At 37.1% G+C, this 17,932-nt stretch overlaps 1 protein-coding gene across 4 annotated transcripts in view; it reads right to left on the bottom strand.

The window, feature by feature from the left end:
• astn1 (astrotactin 1) overlaps positions 1-17,932 on the bottom strand; it is a 354,343-nt gene that overhangs the window by 191,666 nt on the left and 144,745 nt on the right. For all 4 annotated transcript variants that reach the window (XM_065276610.2, XM_065276608.2, XM_065276609.2 and 1 more), the window contains one exon: positions 1,833-1,970. In XM_065276610.2, coding sequence (XP_065132682.1) covers positions 1,833-1,970 — 138 coding nt within the window. The remainder of the gene's footprint in view (positions 1-1,832; positions 1,971-17,932) is intronic.

Below are 17,932 nucleotides of genomic sequence, written 5' to 3'. Positions count from 1 at the left end.
ATATCCATATTTTACACGATCCATAAAATGCCGCGAAAAAACACGTTGCTAGTATCAAGTCACAAATATGCTAAAGAGTAAGATGGGTGAGACGCGGCAATACATCCAATCAGAGAAACTGGTCTATTTTAATTAAAGAAAACATATATCAACTATATTTTCCTCATTTGATTACATTACAAGTCATGAAACATTCAATGTTTAATTTATTTTAATTATTCTATATATTATTTAAAGTAATTAAAAACTTTGTAGGGGGGGCACAACAACCTGTTCGGGGGGGGCACTGCCCGCGAATGCCCCCCCATGACGCCGGCCCTGGTTCCACTAAACCCTTTGTTTATGTTGTTGCTCCTGAAACCGTCTATATGCCGCTAGTTATCTTTTAATAAAGTTAATTATAAAGTTTTTAACTTATTTTCTCTTCAACTATTTCATTGAAACAAAACAATAGCTGCAGTCGATTTTTTAAAAAAAGTTCCTTTCTTCTTTTACTGCTTTAAATATTTAACACGTCCTTTAAGCACTAACAACCCTGGTCATTTGTTGCGAGATTAATCACAAGATTAATCAATTTTTGGTTAAAAACAAATTAATCAAATCAGCATGTGCCCTTTGGCAATGTATTAAAGCCCCTGCAAGGTCTGGATAATGTCAAGTCACATAAATGTTGAGGCTTCACAAAATAAGTTAACACATTAGTCAGAAACTCTAATGAGTTGTGGTTGAATAAATAAGGAAGCGAGGTTGAATCCTATATCAAACTATTCTCATATCTGACAACTCATGAGAGGTGCCATTCAACGTGTCAAATACGGGCTTGATTAAAATAACATTTTCACAACAAACACCTAAACCCATGTGGGGTTTAGTGAAAGCTTTTTGGTAAAATAATTTTTTAACAAGTCAACGCTATCAAGTATCAAGTCTATGTCTGACACTAATATCACATTTTTCTAATACTTATTAAAATATGACAAATCAAAAAATGTTAACAAAGGAAAATTCGCATAGTTCAAATTATATGTAATGAGTTTTTTTGTTGAAACATTCTTTATAGAACATTTATAAGATTGGATCAGATTGATTTGCCTTATTTCCTCATAAAGAGGTAAATATTAAATATATATATGCATATATATATTATATATTATTGTTGGTGCTAACAAAATGTGACATTACAGAGCATTTATTTAACATAAAAACTGTTAAATTATGCAGTGATGTGACTAACTGTAAACTGCAAAGATATGACTCAGAATATTGCCAAATGCTTTTCACAGTCAACAGTGAAGCCTCATTTGATAGCAACTGATAACAGTACTGTAAAATGACAGAATATGTCAATATAATACACGCTGTGAACTATTTTGTGACTTATTTCCATGGCTTTACTTTCACTAAAATAAAAAAAAATCAATTAATGTTAATTGATCCATTTTCCTTTACCTTAGAACACATGTACACTGTCCTTCAGCTAAAAACAGCAACCATCCTTAACAAGCTAGCTTGTCAGGTGATGCCGGGCCTCTAAAAGAAACCACCTCCCCTTATGCTATATATATATAGATAGATAGATAGATAGATAGATAGATAGATAGATAGATAGATAGATAGATAGATAGATAGATAGATAGATAGATAGATAGATAGATAGATAGATAGACAGTAAAAACTTGCCAATATGGCGGATGGCACCACTTGCTAAGGTGTTTAATAGATTGGTTAATAAAATAAGACCTTTATCTTAGGTATTTTTATTTTTTTTACTTTCTGTTGCTGAACTATTATTCTTTGTGAAGCGCTGCTTAAGTCAAAATGTCATTTTCTACCTGACATCCACAGCGTCCTCCATGACTGTCATATCTGTCTTGCATTTGGCAGATGGGTTGATGGCCAGCTCAGCGGGAGGAATGACAAAGCTTTTGCTAAGTGGCAGCCACATGCCTTCTCCAAGTGTATATGTGAATCTGAAACACAAAGGGCATTCATATTTTAGAAACCTATTCCTAAACCATTTAAAAAAATGATATTTTACCTCAGCCATTCGGTGTGGCTGCATTTCGAGACAAGAAAATTGGCATTTTGTTGACAGTTGCTCTATGATTTTTTCATGAGGATTTGTGGGGTGTCACTGTCAGGGTAACAACTAACAACATGTTTTTACATTTTAAAAAGGATCAATTTCACTGAATGATTTTTGAGCTGAAAAAAAAAAACTTCAATGCATCCCCATGGGAGACGCCCACAGATATATGAATTCATTTACTCCTCTGGTGTATTGTGCCTCTGCACAAGGTTTTATAAGTAATGTGTTTACTTACTGATCAATCGGAAAGATTAAATAGATTGTATTCTAGTGCTGACAGAAAAAAAATCTGCTCCTTTTTATTCTCCCCTGCTAAATCAAATCTAACAGTATTTTCACTTTACCCCTCATTTTAAAGCATGAAGCGCATTTTAAAACTCGAGTCATTACCAGAATGCTTATCTGACCTTGAAAACTCCCCCTGGTTTTAGTGCAGAGAGATGTCCGGGTGGATAAGATCAACTCACGGGTGGATATCCACCGAGGACTACAAAACAAAGCAGCTGAGCATTGCGAAAAATGCTTAGAATTGAAGGTACAAAGAGCTTGAGTAATTTAAAACTGGCATATCGACAAGTCAGCTCTATTTTAAAACCAGTTTAAGGTATACTGTAGGTTCAGGTGCTCATAATACACATCAATAAATATATCCATGTCCAGCATTGATACAAATGTATCTACACTTTTCTTTTGGATGTGGATCTTTATGGAACCATTTATCCAAAAATCGTTATTCTATGACATCATGAAGCACCTTTATTTTTAAGAGTGTAGTGTCTTTAGCAGGGGTCTCCAAACTTTTTGTGAGCAAGGGCTACCACAACTGATAAAACATCTGGAAGAGTAGTTTTTATATAATCTACTCAAAACATCTCTGTTTTTATTTGATATGTTTTGTCATTGTTTAAAATGTTAAGATACATTAAAAAAAAAAAAATATATATATATATATATATATATATATATATATATATGTAAAATATAAAAATATGTAATTAATAAATATAAAAATTGAGGCTATTAATAGAATGTGCATTGGCGGGAAATTCACAGACTCTGTGTGGGCCACCTGGTGCCCGCAGGCACCATTTTGCAGACCACTAGTAAATCGTGTTTGTTGTTAAATAGCCAGGACTCTACATATTTTACAAACTTAACTACAGCTAGTGACAGTTTTGATGCCATTCCTTTTGACAGTTTACCATCCAATTGCTCCTTGCAAAGATCCACCCCTTTGATTTCTGTCAATCAAGCAAGCTTATTTCCAGTAAGCTGGAAAATTCTGTAACAAGTACCATTATCACTAAACAGTTTATGGTACAGAGTAAATGGGTGTTATTAATTCAATGAACCTTTAACTGTCAATTTCACTCAGACAGTAGAGAAGGACTAAAGTTGTGAACTAAACAATCTTTGATGTGATTTTATTTACATCACATAAAGTAAAGATTTTAACGATCTAAGCGCATAGCTTAAAGCGCAAAGTCTAAAAGGGCTTGTCTGAATCCACTTTTCATCATTTAATGACAAAAAAAATGGGTTGTGCGCCTAGCAAACAGTCTAAAAGGGAGTGTCTGAATCCACTGTTTAAAATTTAAGCATGAAAAATGGGTTGTGCACCTAGCACACAGTCTAAAAGGGAGTGTCTGAATCCACTGTTTAAAATTTAAGCATGAAAAATGGGTTGTGCACCTAGCACACAGTCTAAAAGTGAGTGTCTGAATCCACTTTTGAAAATTTAAGCATGAAAAATGGGTTGTGCGCCTAGCACACAGTCTAAAAGGGAGTGTTTAATCCACTTTTGATAATTTAAGGACGGAAAATGGTTTGTGCGCCTAGCACACAGTCTAAAAGGGTGTGTCTGAATCCACTTTTGAAAATTTAAGGACGAAAAATGGTTTGTGCGCCTAGCACACAGTCTAAAAGGGCATGTCTGAATCCACTTTTGCTCATTTAATGATAAAAAAAATGGTTTGTGCGCCTAGCACACAGTCTAAAAGGGCGTGTCTGAATCCACTTTTGATAATTTAAGGACAAAAATGGTTTGTGCGCCTAGCACACAGTCTAAAAGTGAGTGTCTGAATCCACTTTTGAAAATTTAAGCATGAAAAATGGGTTGTGCGCCTAGCACACAGTCTAAAAGGGAGTGTCTGAATCCACTGTTTATAATTTAAGGACGAAAAATGGTTTGTGCTCCTAGCACACAGTCTAAAAGTGAGTGTCTGAATCCACTTTTGAAAATTTAAGGACGAAAAATGGTTTGTGCACCTAGCACACAGTCTAAAAGGGCGTGTCTGAATCCACTTTTGATCATTTAATGACAAAAAAATGGTTTGTGCGCCTAGCACACAGTCTAAAAGGGCGTGTCTGAATCCACTTTTGATAATTTAAGGACAAAAAATGGGTTGTGCGCCTAGCACACAGTCTAAAAGGGAGTGTTTAATCCACTTTTGATAATTTAAGGACGGAAAATGGTTTGTGCGCCTAGCACACAGTCTGAAAGGGAGTGTCTGAATCCACTTTTGATAATTTAAGGACAAAAAATGGTTTGTGCGCCTAGCACACAGTCTGAAAGGGAGTGTCTGAATCCACTTTTGATAATTTAAGGACAAAAAATGGTTTGTGCGCCTAGCACACAGTCTGAAAGGGAGTGTCTGAATCCACTTTTGATAATTTAAGGACGAAAAATGGTTTGTGCGCCTAGCACACAGTCTGAAAGGGAGTGTCTGAATCCACTTTTGATAATTTAAGGACGAAAAATGGTTTGTGCGCCTAGCACACAGTCTGAAAGGGAGTGTCTGAATCCACTTTTGATAATTTAAGGACGAAAAATGGGTTGTGCGCCTAGCACACAGTCTAAAAGGGAGTGTTTAATCCACTTTTGATAATTTAAGGACGGAAAATGGTTTGTGCACCTAGCACACAGTCTGAAAGGGAGTGTCTGAATCCACTTTTGATAATTTAAGGACAAAAAATGGTTTGTGCGCCTAGCACACAGTCTGAAAGGGAGTGTCTGAATCCACTTTTGATAATTTAAGGACGAAAAATGGTTTGTGCGCCTAGCACACAGTCTGAAAGGGAGTGTCTGAATCCACTTTTGATAATTTAAGGACAAAAAATGGTTTGTGCGCCTAGCACACAGTCTGAAAGGGAGTGTCTGAATCCACTTTTGATAATTTAAGGACAAAAAATGGTTTGTGCGCCTAGCACACAGTCTGAAAGGGAGTGTCTGAATCCACTTTTGATAATTTAAGGACGAAAAATGGTTTGTGCGCCTAGCACACAGTCTGAAAGGGAGTGTCTGAATCCACTTTTGATAATTTAAGGACGAAAAATGGGTTGTGCGCCTAGCACACAGTCTAAAAGGGAGTGTTTAATCCACTTTTGATAATTTAAGGATGGAAAATGGTTTGTGCACCTAGCACACAGTCTGAAAGGGAGTGTCTGAATCCACTTTTGATAATTTAAGGACAAAAAATGGTTTGTGCGCCTAGCACACAGTCTGAAAGGGAGTGTCTGAATCCACTTTTGATAATTTAAGGACGAAAAATGGTTTGTGCGCCTAGCACACAGTCTGAAAGGGAGTGTCTGAATCCACTTTTGATAATTTAAGGACAAAAAATGGTTTGTGCGCCTAGCACACAGTCTGAAAGGGAGTGTCTGAATCCACTTTTGATAGTTTAAGGACGAAAAATGGGTTGTGCGCCTAGCACACAGTCTAAAAGGGAGTGTTTAATCCACTTTTGATAATTTAAGGACGGAAAATGGTTTGTGCGCCTAGCACACAGTCTGAAAGGGAGTGTCTGAATCCACTTTTGATAATTTAAGGACAAAAAATGGTTTGTGCGCCTAGCACACAGTCTGAAAGGGAGTGTCTGAATCCACTTTTGATAATTTAAGGACAAAAAATGGTTTGTGCGCCTAGCACACAGTCTGAAAGGGAGTGTCTGAATCCACTTTTGATAATTTAAGGACAAAAAATGGTTTGTGCGCCTAGCACACAGTCTGAAAGGGAGTGTCTGAATCCACTTTTGATAATTTAAGGACGAAAAATGGTTTGTGCGCCTAGCACACAGTCTGAAAGGGAGTGTCTGAATCCACTTTTGATAATTTAAGGACGAAAAATGGGTTGTGCGCCTAGCACACAGTCTAAAAGGGAGTGTTTAATCCACTTTTGATAATTTAAGGACGGAAAATGGTTTGTGCACCTAGCACACAGTCTGAAAGGGAGTGTCTGAATCCACTTTTGATAATTTAAGGACAAAAAATGGTTTGTGCGCCTAGCACACAGTCTGAAAGGGAGTGTCTGAATCCACTTTTGATAATTTAAGGACGAAAAATGGTTTGTGCGCCTAGCACACAGTCTGAAAGGGAGTGTCTGAATCCACTTTTGATAATTTAAGGACAAAAAATGGTTTGTGCGCCTAGCACACAGTCTGAAAGGGAGTGTCTGAATCCACTTTTGATAGTTTAAGGACGAAAAATGGGTTGTGCGCCTAGCACACAGTCTAAAAGGGAGTGTTTAATCCACTTTTGATAATTTAAGGACGGAAAATGGTTTGTGCGCCTAGCACACAGTCTGAAAGGGAGTGTCTGAATCCACTTTTGATAATTTAAGGACAAAAAATGGTTTGTGCGCCTAGCACACAGTCTGAAAGGGAGTGTCTGAATCCACTTTTGATAATTTAAGGACAAAAAATGGTTTGTGCGCCTAGCACACAGTCTGAAAGGGAGTGTCTGAATCCACTTTTGATAATTTAAGGACAAAAAATGGTTTGTGCGCCTAGCACACAGTCTGAAAGGGAGTGTCTGAATCCACTTTTGATAATTTAAGGACGAAAAATGGTTTGTGCGCCTAGCACACAGTCTGAAAGGGAGTGTCTGAATCCACTTTTGATAATTTAAGGACGAAAAATGGGTTGTGCGCCTAGCACACAGTCTAAAAGGGAGTGTTTAATCCACTTTTGATAATTTAAGGACGGAAAATGGTTTGTGCACCTAGCACACAGTCTGAAAGGGAGTGTCTGAATCCACTTTTGATAATTTAAGGACAAAAAATGGTTTGTGCGCCTAGCACACAGTCTGAAAGGGAGTGTCTGAATCCACTTTTGATAATTTAAGGACGAAAAATGGTTTGTGCGCCTAGCACACAGTCTGAAAGGGAGTGTCTGAATCCACTTTTGATAATTTAAGGACAAAAAATGGTTTGTGCGCCTAGCACACAGTCTGAAAGGGAGTGTCTGAATCCACTTTTGATAATTTAAGGACAAAAAATGGTTTGTGCGCCTAGCACACAGTCTGAAAGGGAGTGTCTGAATCCACTTTTGATAATTTAAGGACGAAAAATGGTTTGTGCGCCTAGCACACAGTCTGAAAGGGAGTGTCTGAATCCACTTTTGATAATTTAAGGACGAAAAATGGGTTGTGCGCCTAGCACACAGTCTAAAAGGGAGTGTTTAATCCACTTTTGATAATTTAAGGATGGAAAATGGTTTGTGCACCTAGCACACAGTCTGAAAGGGAGTGTCTGAATCCACTTTTGATAATTTAAGGACAAAAAATGGTTTGTGCGCCTAGCACACAGTCTGAAAGGGAGTGTCTGAATCCACTTTTGATAATTTAAGGACGAAAAATGGTTTGTGCGCCTAGCACACAGTCTGAAAGGGAGTGTCTGAATCCACTTTTGATAATTTAAGGACAAAATATGGTTTGTGCGCCTAGCACACAGTCTGAAAGGGAGTGTCTGAATCCAATTTTGATAATTTAAGGACGAAAAATGGGTTGTGCGCCTAGCACACAGTCTAAAAGGGAGTGTTTAATCCACTTTTGATAATTTAAGGACGGAAAATGGTTTGTGCGCCTAGCACACAGTCTGAAAGGGAGTGTCTGAATCCACTTTTGATAATTTAAGGACAAAAAATGGTTTGTGCGCCTAGCACACAGTCTGAAAGGGAGTGTCTGAATCCACTTTTGATAATTTAAGGACGAAAAATGGTTTGTGCGCCTAGCACACAGTCTGAAAGGGAGTGTCTGAATCCACTTTTGATAATTTAAGGACAAAATATGGTTTGTGCGCCTAGCACACAGTCTGAAAGGGAGTGTCTGAATCCAATTTTGATAATTTAAGGACGAAAAATGGGTTGTGCGCCTAGCACACAGTCTAAAAGGGAGTGTTTAATCCACTTTTGATAATTTAAGGACGGAAAATGGTTTGTGCGCCTAGCACACAGTCTGAAAGGGAGTGTCTGAATCCACTTTTGATAATTTAAGGACGAAAAATGGGTTGTGCGCCTAAGCACACAGTCTGAAAGGGGGGTCTGAATCCACTTTTGAAAATTTAAGGCAAAAAATGGTTTGTGCGCCTAGCACACAGTCTGAAAGGGCGTGTCTGAATCCACTTTTGATAATTTAAGGACAAAAAAATGGTTTGTGCGCCTAGCACACAGTCTGAAAGGGAGTGTCTGAATCCACTTTTGATAATTTAAGGACGAAAAATGGGTTGTGCGCCTAGCACACAGTCTGAAAGGGAGTGTCTGAATCCACTTTTGATAATTTAAGGACGGAAAATGGTTTGTGCGCCTAGCACACAGTCTGAAAGGGCGTGTCTGAATCCACTTTTGATAATTTAAGGACAAAAAATGGTTTGTGCGCCTAGCACACAGTCTGAAAGGGAGTGTCTGAATCCACTTTTGATAATTTAAGGACAAAAAATGGTTTGTGCGCCTAGCACACAGTCTGAAAGGGAGTGTCTGAATCCACTTTTGATAATTTAAGGACGAAAAATGGTTTGTGCGCCTAGCACACAGTCTGAAAGGGAGTGTCTGAATCCACTTTTGATAATTTAAGGACGAAAAATGGGTTGTGCGCCTAGCACACAGTCTAAAAGGGAGTGTTTAATCCACTTTTGATAATTTAAGGACGGAAAATGGTTTGTGCACCTAGCACACAGTCTGAAAGGGAGTGTCTGAATCCACTTTTGATAATTTAAGGACAAAAAATGGTTTGTGCGCCTAGCACACAGTCTGAAAGGGAGTGTCTGAATCCACTTTTGATAATTTAAGGACAAAAAATGGTTTGTGCGCCTAGCACACAGTCTGAAAGGGAGTGTCTGAATCCACTTTTGATAATTTAAGGACGAAAAATGGGTTGTGCGCCTAAGCACACAGTCTGAAAGGGGGGTCTGAATCCACTTTTGAAAATTTAAGGCAAAAAATGGTTTGTGCGCCTAGCACACAGTCTGAAAGGGCGTGTCTGAATCCACTTTTGATAATTTAAGGACAAAAAAATGGTTTGTGCGCCTAGCACACAGTCTGAAAGGGAGTGTCTGAATCCACTTTTGATAATTTAAGGACGGAAAATGGTTTGTGCGCCTAGCACACAGTCTAAAAGTGAGTGTCTGAATCCACTTTTGATAATTTAAGGACGAAAAATGGGTTGTGCGCCTAGCACACAGTCTGAAAGGGCGTGTCTGAATCCACTTTTGATAATTTAAGGACAAAAAAATGGTTTGTGCGCCTAGCACACAGTCTAAAAGGGTGTGTCTGAATCCACTTTTGAAAATTTAACAACGAAAAATGGGTTGTGTGCCTAGCACACAGTCTAAAAGGGAGTGTCTGAATCCACTTTTGATAATTTAAGGACGGAAAATGGTTTGTGCGCCTAGCACACAGTCTGAAAGGGAGTGTCTGAATCCACTTTTGATAATTTAAGGACGAAAAAGGGGTTTGTGCGCCTAAGCACACAGTCTGAAAGGGGGGTCTGAATCCACTTTTGAAAATTTAAGGCAAAAAATGGTTTGTGCGCCTAGCACACAGTCTGAAAGGGCGTGTCTGAATCCACTTTTGATAATTTAAGGACAAAAAAATGGTTTGTGCGCCTAGCACACAGTCTGAAAGGGAGTGTCTGAATCCACTTTTGATAATTTAAGGACGAAAAATGGGTTGTGCGCCTAGCACACAGTCTGAAAGGGCGTGTCTGAATCCACTTTTGATAATTTAAGGACAAAAAAATGGTTTGTGCGCCTAGCACACAGTCTAAAAGGGTGTGTCTGAATCCACTTTTGAAAATTTAACAACGAAAAATGGGTTGTGTGCCTAGCACACAGTCTAAAAGGGAGTGTCTGAATCCACTTTTGATAATTTAAGGACGGAAAATGGTTTGTGCGCCTAGCACACAGTCTAAAAGGGAGTGTCTGAATCCACTTTTGATCATTTAATTACAAAAAAAATGGTTTGTGTGCCTAGCACACAGTCTAAAAGGGCGTGTCTGAATCCACTTTTGATAATTTAAGGACAAAAAATGGTTTGTGCGCCTAGCACACAGTCTGAAAGGGAATGTCTGAATCCACTTTTGATAATTTAAGGACGAAAAATGGGTTGTGCGCCTAGCACACAGTCTGAAAGGGGGGTCTGAATACACTTTTGAAAATGTAAGGACGAAAAATGGGTTGTGCGCCTAGCACACAGTCTAAAAGGGAGTGTCTGAATCCACTTTTGATAATTAAAGACGAAAAATGTTTTGTGCGCCTAGCACACAGTCTGAAAGGGGGGTCTGAATCCACTTTTGAAAATTTAAGGCAAAAAATGGTTTGTGCGCCTAGCACACAGTCTAAAAGGGCGTGTCTGAATGCAGTCTAATAGGGTTGTTTCTATTCTTGTAATGAGTAATGAATGTTTGGGGCATTACATGCAATAAACCAACGAGAGCCTGTTGCGCTCGCACCATGCTGATTCCCTATTTAAAAGGCAGAATTTGTAAACTGAAAAACTAAGCAGAGAAAGAAAACCAACAGTTTTAGATTGATGTAAAAAAATTGCGGTTTCCGTCTCACCATATCCAGAGGTACAAAGTCATCATATACAATAAATGTGGTAGCATTAAACATAATAAAAAATAAATATTTGAATTTGTGTAAAGCAAAACATTACATTATTTACCAGGCTACAGGTGAAGCAGCTCTTTACACCTTCTAACATCTAATAATTGGTCCTCATTGATGTCCAAGAGACTCAATAATAATCTTTTAAATTTTAATCCTTGAATTTTTCATATTTAAAAACATTTGTGTGCTGCTGCGCATCCATGTGTGTAATTAGCAATTTTGTGTTGTCGTCCCACTAACTCTTTCACCTCCATTGACGAGATATCTGGTCAATTAAGAGAAAATGCTTCCCCGCCAATGACGAGATTTTCCGTCTTTCCGCAATACTGCTATTATCCACCAGGTGGCGTACTTCCGCAACTTTTTAAACCCGGAAGTATTGCCCTATGGCAAGCGGCTGCATGTCCGTGTCTGTTTTAAAGATCGCTCTGAATGGGATCTTTATGAAAAGTCCGTCACAAAAATTGATTTATCTCTGCTTATTGCTCAAAATGTGGTGTTTTTGCAGAAACCTACCCATATTCAAAATCTGATTACAAAAGAACTACTGAAGGTAGGATGAAACATTTTTTTTGTTTGAAAGCAGAGGGTCTGTTCTTTCATTTGGTGTATTGTATGTTTATATATTTAAAGAAGAACATTTTCTGGAAGGCATTAAACTTTGGTGAAAATCATGAAAAACGCTGGCGCTGGCTGGCAACTTTTTTTAAAAACGCTGGCGGTGAAAGAGTTAATAGGCGCATATTAGACTATTAACCCGCTCTTTAAATAGAAAAAAACAATATTACGCCATTGACTTCAGATTTTAGACCAGGTTTTAGTTGGTCAGTGGCGTAGACTATTTTATTTGCCTCAAAATAGCAACACGCCAACAATTCACCTGAACACACCTCATTTTCAAACCAGAACGCCCATGGGCGCAAATGTATTTGCTATTTAAACAAAGTGGCCCTAAACATGAAAATGGCTGTGCTGGGCTGAAACTAGCAATAAACACTTGCGTTGCTTTGCGGTGCATTGTGCCGGGTGTATGATTGGACCCTTGTTCTTATTACATTATCAAATGCCCTTTTAAACTGCTACTAAAATACATTCACAGGGGATACATACTGTACCACACTGGAAGGATAAAAAAGCCTCTTACTATAGATTTGTTGAGATTTGTAGAGTTGTTCAATTAACATTTTATCAGATGCTAGCTTAAAATAATAAAAATGATTCAGAGGACCCCAAATAACGTATAATGAACATTTTGTAGGGACCCCTTATTTAAAATACATAGCAATTTATTTATACATTTCAAGTATAATGCATAATTAGCTACACTTAAGAGAAATCCTGGATGTACTGTATAAACCTAAAGAGAAACATTTTCAATTCAAATCTATCTTTACTGCAGCAACTTTAACAATTAATCTTGTTTTATAGGAGCTTTACATACAGCAGTGCCTTACAAACCCCAGATAGTGTGAGACAGTGGACGGTAAAAAAGAAACACACTAGAAAGATACAAAGCAAATATAATAATCATGGGATTGAATGTAGCAAGAAATGAGCACCTTATAAATTTTATAAATATTACAATTTCTTCTTCGTCTTTTTTCTCTGAAATCATCTAGGGACCTCCAAGAACCTCCTGGTGGCCCCCTGGGGTAACCCAGACCTCACTTTTAAAACCCCTGATCTAGATGACAATGCATTCAGAGTAACAAGAAAAAAACGGATTAAACTAAGAGATAAAGGGAATAGCTATATTAATCAAATTACCCTTCTCTGTGTACTATGAATCAATCTCTCCATCGGCTGCTGTTTAATGTTGGTCAATAGATTGCTTTTCTTCATTACAGTTAGATGGGTCTATTAAACCTGCATCTTTCCCTATATGTGAGAAAGAAAAAAAAAACACAGCCAACTGCCTAGTTTATATTCCTATAGCACTATTATAGTGTGTATGGGGTTTGACCCTCAGCTAAAAGCTTAATATTTGACTAATATAACCATTCAGAATATATATAATTTATCTTTCACCTTTAACATCACATATAATTAAACCTGCATAATTTTAAATTAGACCTGTCAAACATATTCTTATAATGGATGAGTTAAAGTAATTGTTTCTATTAAAATTTATCCCTAGGATGTTTTAAGATTGTATAGAAGTTTATGTTTGCTATCAACGTCGTTTTGATTGGTGGACAAACAGCACATCTTTGAAAACCATTCAAGCTTGTAATATGCAGTTTCGAGGAGACAAAATGAAGCCTTCACCATTTCTATTTGGTTGCCCGCTATAGTGTGAAATGGCTTTGAGTTTGCATGGAAATGGTTATACCCAATAAAACACTGAGACTGGGGTAAACCTGTTTTCTTGCGGGTGAAAGTTGAAGAAGAAACACATTTGTCAAGGAACACCAGAACTCTAACACAAACAGGTCCAATGCATAACAAATCCATGATGTGGTTTTATTGTAAACTGCTAGATCCAGCATAACCGTCTGTGGTTATCACGGTTTGGATGAGACATTTACAGATATCATGCACAAAGTGTGCAAAAGGTTCTCATTTTCCATCTTCTAATGGTTTTCAGATTGGAAAAGAAATCAGATTTCAGAGTAATTTGAAGTGTTTCAAACGCTCCAGCTCCATGGCAACGCATATTATCAGCATTACTTGAACTTCACTTTTTAAAGTATCAGTTTGTATTTATGTATCTTGTTTTTAATATCAGACTCGGAAATGATGTGATTTTTAAAATAAAAAATAAAGGAAACATTCAATATTGATTATGACCTTTCCTATTCATTCATTGCAGAAATAAATGATGTATGAGGGAAAACTCTTTGAAATTGAAAATACATTTTTCATTTAACTCAAACAGTCAACTCTGTGCATGTTTGCTTGGAAATAAAACAATTAATTGTCCCAGTGATGTTGTATTTGATGGCCCAAAGCGAAAGGATATGAGATTTTACACCCTTTATGGGTACAACACGGCTTCCAATTACAACATTTCCCCTTCGCTGTTTACAAACGAATACACCAGAGTCTAATTGAGAGAAATTATAATACAAACTCAAATACATCTGTCAGAAAAACAGCATTGGTTTAATAAGATTTAAACAAATGAATTGCAGATTAAATTAGATGCAGAACATAAAGTGGCAATCGAAGGTTACAATATGTTGTTATCATACACCTCACAGATAGAAATGTACTTATTAGACTTACGTTTTAGCTAGATGTGAACTTTATTTACATGCCTGCCTTTGTACACAGTTTGTAGCTACTGTTCAACAGTATTAAAAGTAACAACATATCCTCCAACCCATACGATTGCTTTGGTTGTTTGTCCATTTCACCAAATACGACCAATAGATGCATTTACTAAATTAGGGCCTCTACCGGCAGCAGGTGAAACTTAATATATTAGGGTATAAAATGATATTTTGGGGTATAATTTTGCTATGACGTGTACAGGGATAACATTTTCAATTTAAACCGCCAGGATTCATTGTATTTTATTACACATTACACAATTCAGGCATTTAGGGCAAATAGCGTACCCATGTATTTATTATATGATATAAACACAGCATACACAACAGTCACAACTTTTTAAAAATGTACTTAGAGAGTAACTAAACCCTAAACCAACTTTTTTAGTTAATGATCTGTTAGAATGATGCTTTATTAGTACTGTTCATTGATTTTAGTAATTTTTTTGACATTTGGATATAAAGTGTTTCAATCCTACAATATATGGTGTAAAAATGTCTGAGTGCTGCCCTCTTCAGGTTGAACGGTGGCTACTGCAGTTGAATTTTCCTATTGGATGTTGGGTCCAAAAAATACCTTGTGACATAAGCAGGTTCAAGCTCACCACGCCCTTGCCATGATCTCACCACACACTTGGTACGAGTTTAGTTTATCCCCTCTGTCTCAGTTGGGATCTGCCCACTTTTCTTGCATTTTTCAAATATTCCCAGTGGGTGGAGTCACGCTCTGACCAGTGGTTTAGTTACTCTTTAAAATATTCGAAGTCTACTGAGGTCAAACAATCGATTTATTTGAAGAAAAGATGCAAAGGTGATGACAATCCGCTGTAAATATCAGATCCGGACGTACACTGATTCAAAAACTGCCGCGATGCTAAGTCATCTATAGCTGTGTCCCAATTCAAAGGCTGCGACCTTCTAAGGACGTATTTTAAGACCGATTGCGTCACAGCAGCGCGACTTGAGGCCAGTAAGGCCGTCCCATTTCAAAGGATGCTTAGAATGAAGCCTCAAAATGCGTCCTCATTTCTCCGCGATGTTAAGGATAGAACGAATGGATCCTTAACAGCCGAGGATATCCCAAGAGTCATTGCGCGTCTGCAACGGCTGCATATAATGGGTGTATATTCTAAAATAAACAATTAAAACCTTTATTAAATAAAAGTGTATTTATCAGAAAACATTTTTTTCTTGTCACTGTTTTAGTATTATAAGTTATGTTTTGTGTTAATAATTAGGGCCGGGACTCGATTAAAAAAATTAATCTAATTAATTAGAGGCTTTGTAATTAATTAATCTAAATTAATCGCATTTTAATCTCATATAAATATTTGACCTGAGAACATTAAGAAGTAATTTTTACATGGATTTTTATGAATAATGACTGAATACATAAGCTTAACAAAATATTGTTTATTTTTGTTCAACCATGTCGTTGTACCCGGAGTCGGGCTAATGTCCACCCTAGCTGCTGTATGTTTTGCATTGAGATTATACTTGAGGCTCGATGTGCTGCGGTGATATGTGAATTCCTTGTTCCATATCTTACACACAACCATGCTCTTATCGACGCTTACCAGTGATGCGCGGGTCAATGTATAAACAACCCGCCCGCAACTCGGACCGCAACGAAAAATATATATATATTATACCCGACCCGCTTCCTGGCCCGCATTTCTTAAAGTAGTTTGTTTAATATTGCAGGGTTCGGGACTTCTCAGGTTTTGACTGTCTGTGTTCTGGTACCTATGTGCGCGGATGCCCCACCTCGCGTATAAAAACAACAAAACATAATATACTATATATAAAATATATAAAAATGTGCATAATATATTTTTTAAGTTGCACATCGTTTATAGGTTTCTTAAGTGGGATTCGGATGTGAAAAGCGCTGCATAATGTACGCGCCTTTAGTGTTACCATTGAAACTTAACTAAATTAAAAAAAATAAGAGGTGATATATAGCTTTAGCCTACATAAATGCTTATTGCTTTAATGTTGCGAGTTCCTCTTCAGCTTTTCTTGCTGTTATGTTTATAATAGTTCATTGTTCAGAGTTCATATTGATGATCTTATAGTCAATTTAAAAATGTTCTTACAAACTGACTCTATTCGTTTAACTTTTTTCCTTTACCTGCCGTCGCTGTTCTCTGTGCGTGTCCTCCGTCAAAGTAGCCTATTAAAATTAATATGAAGTTGATTTTTAAAAGTCTTAAGCACGCCGCAAATCAAACGTGCTGTTACAGTATGCTCTAAATGCGCGTGTAAATTTAACTTCTGGGCACTGCCAGGCTGATTTTTTGAAAAGTAAGTGATATAGGCTACTCACTGCATGTTTTGGCATTCGGTAGCATATGCATCAATGAGATGCACGGTGTTGCTTTTAATGTTCTTTTTAATTTATATTCACAAAACCTAACAACAAAACATTGTTTATAATTACGAGACAAATTATTTGAAACGAAATTCGTTTTAAAGTAGCAAACAAAACTTAAATTAAACTCGTAATAAACTAATTAAATTGAAACAAAACAACATTACAACAATATTTAAACCCAACAATACTCAAACATTAACATATAACAGACATTAGGATACATGTTAAAATAATCTGTAGTTTGTTGGTAGATGTTTATTGGGCAAAACCTCCGTTGCAAACCTCCATTTACCAGAATAAATCATTTTTACTTTGAAATTGATGCATTGTCACGTTAAAATCAGCTGTTCGTTTAGGTTCTGTCTACTTTTATTTACACTGCATCACAACCCCGGAGTTCTCGAACTAAAACAGGGTCTGCAGCATTTACGAATGACTCTATTAATAAGTGCGATTAAAATGCGTTAAAATGTTTAACGCGTTATTTTTTGTGTAATTAATTAATCTTAATTAACGCGTTAAAGTCCCGGCCCTATTAATAATATTATTTTTATGTTGCGTATATTTATGAGGTTGATTAATTTGGTAAACTGTTGAATAGTTTAATATACGTCAACGTGCCATATTTCTAAAATAAATTAATAATTTTTCTGATGTCATATTTATTTTAATAAGTCAGAAACGTGCAGGCGGGCGCGTGCAGCAGGTGACGCTAATTATGGATCCTCCGAAGGTTAGACCGTCTCATTTCAGTTCTCTTCGCGAACTTCTGAGGCTTCCACCTTGAAAGACCGAGTGCTCTTCTTTTAAGGTCGAATGCTCATAAGGTTGCAGCCCTTGAAATGGGACACAGCTTATGATTGTGAAACGGCATTGGCTTTCGTGTGTCTCATGACCAATCACATCATTACATCAGCTAAGAATGTGAAGCGCTATTGGCTCTTGTGACCGACTACGTCATGCTGGTTTTTATGCTTGAAAGAGGTCTGTGCGTTCTTCATATAAAGTTATCATATGGCTTCAGTTCCCAAGGTTTGCAACGCGAATGGTTTGTAATACTTTTATACTGTTTTATGCAATAAATACCTGCGACTGTACTTTTACTTACGTGTTGTGTTTTATATGGTTGAGAAGTGGTTGGATTTAGGGTGAGGGTGGGGTTAGATGCTCTAAAACATCTTTAAAACCATAAATGTTTATGAAACCGTTTCTACATTTACAAATTTTATTAAATTAAATGTCTAATCTGATGTATAAGGCAAAAAACTTAAAACGTAACAACAGGTTGTATTTATAAGCTAATGTCGCTC

The sequence above is a fragment of the Paramisgurnus dabryanus genome, chromosome 6 (genome assembly GCF_030506205.2).
Source record: "Paramisgurnus dabryanus chromosome 6, PD_genome_1.1, whole genome shotgun sequence".
Lineage (NCBI taxonomy): Eukaryota > Metazoa > Chordata > Actinopteri > Cypriniformes > Cobitidae > Paramisgurnus > Paramisgurnus dabryanus.
The sequence above is the reverse complement of the archived record's forward strand: the minus strand, read 5'-3'. Positions and strand labels throughout refer to the sequence as shown.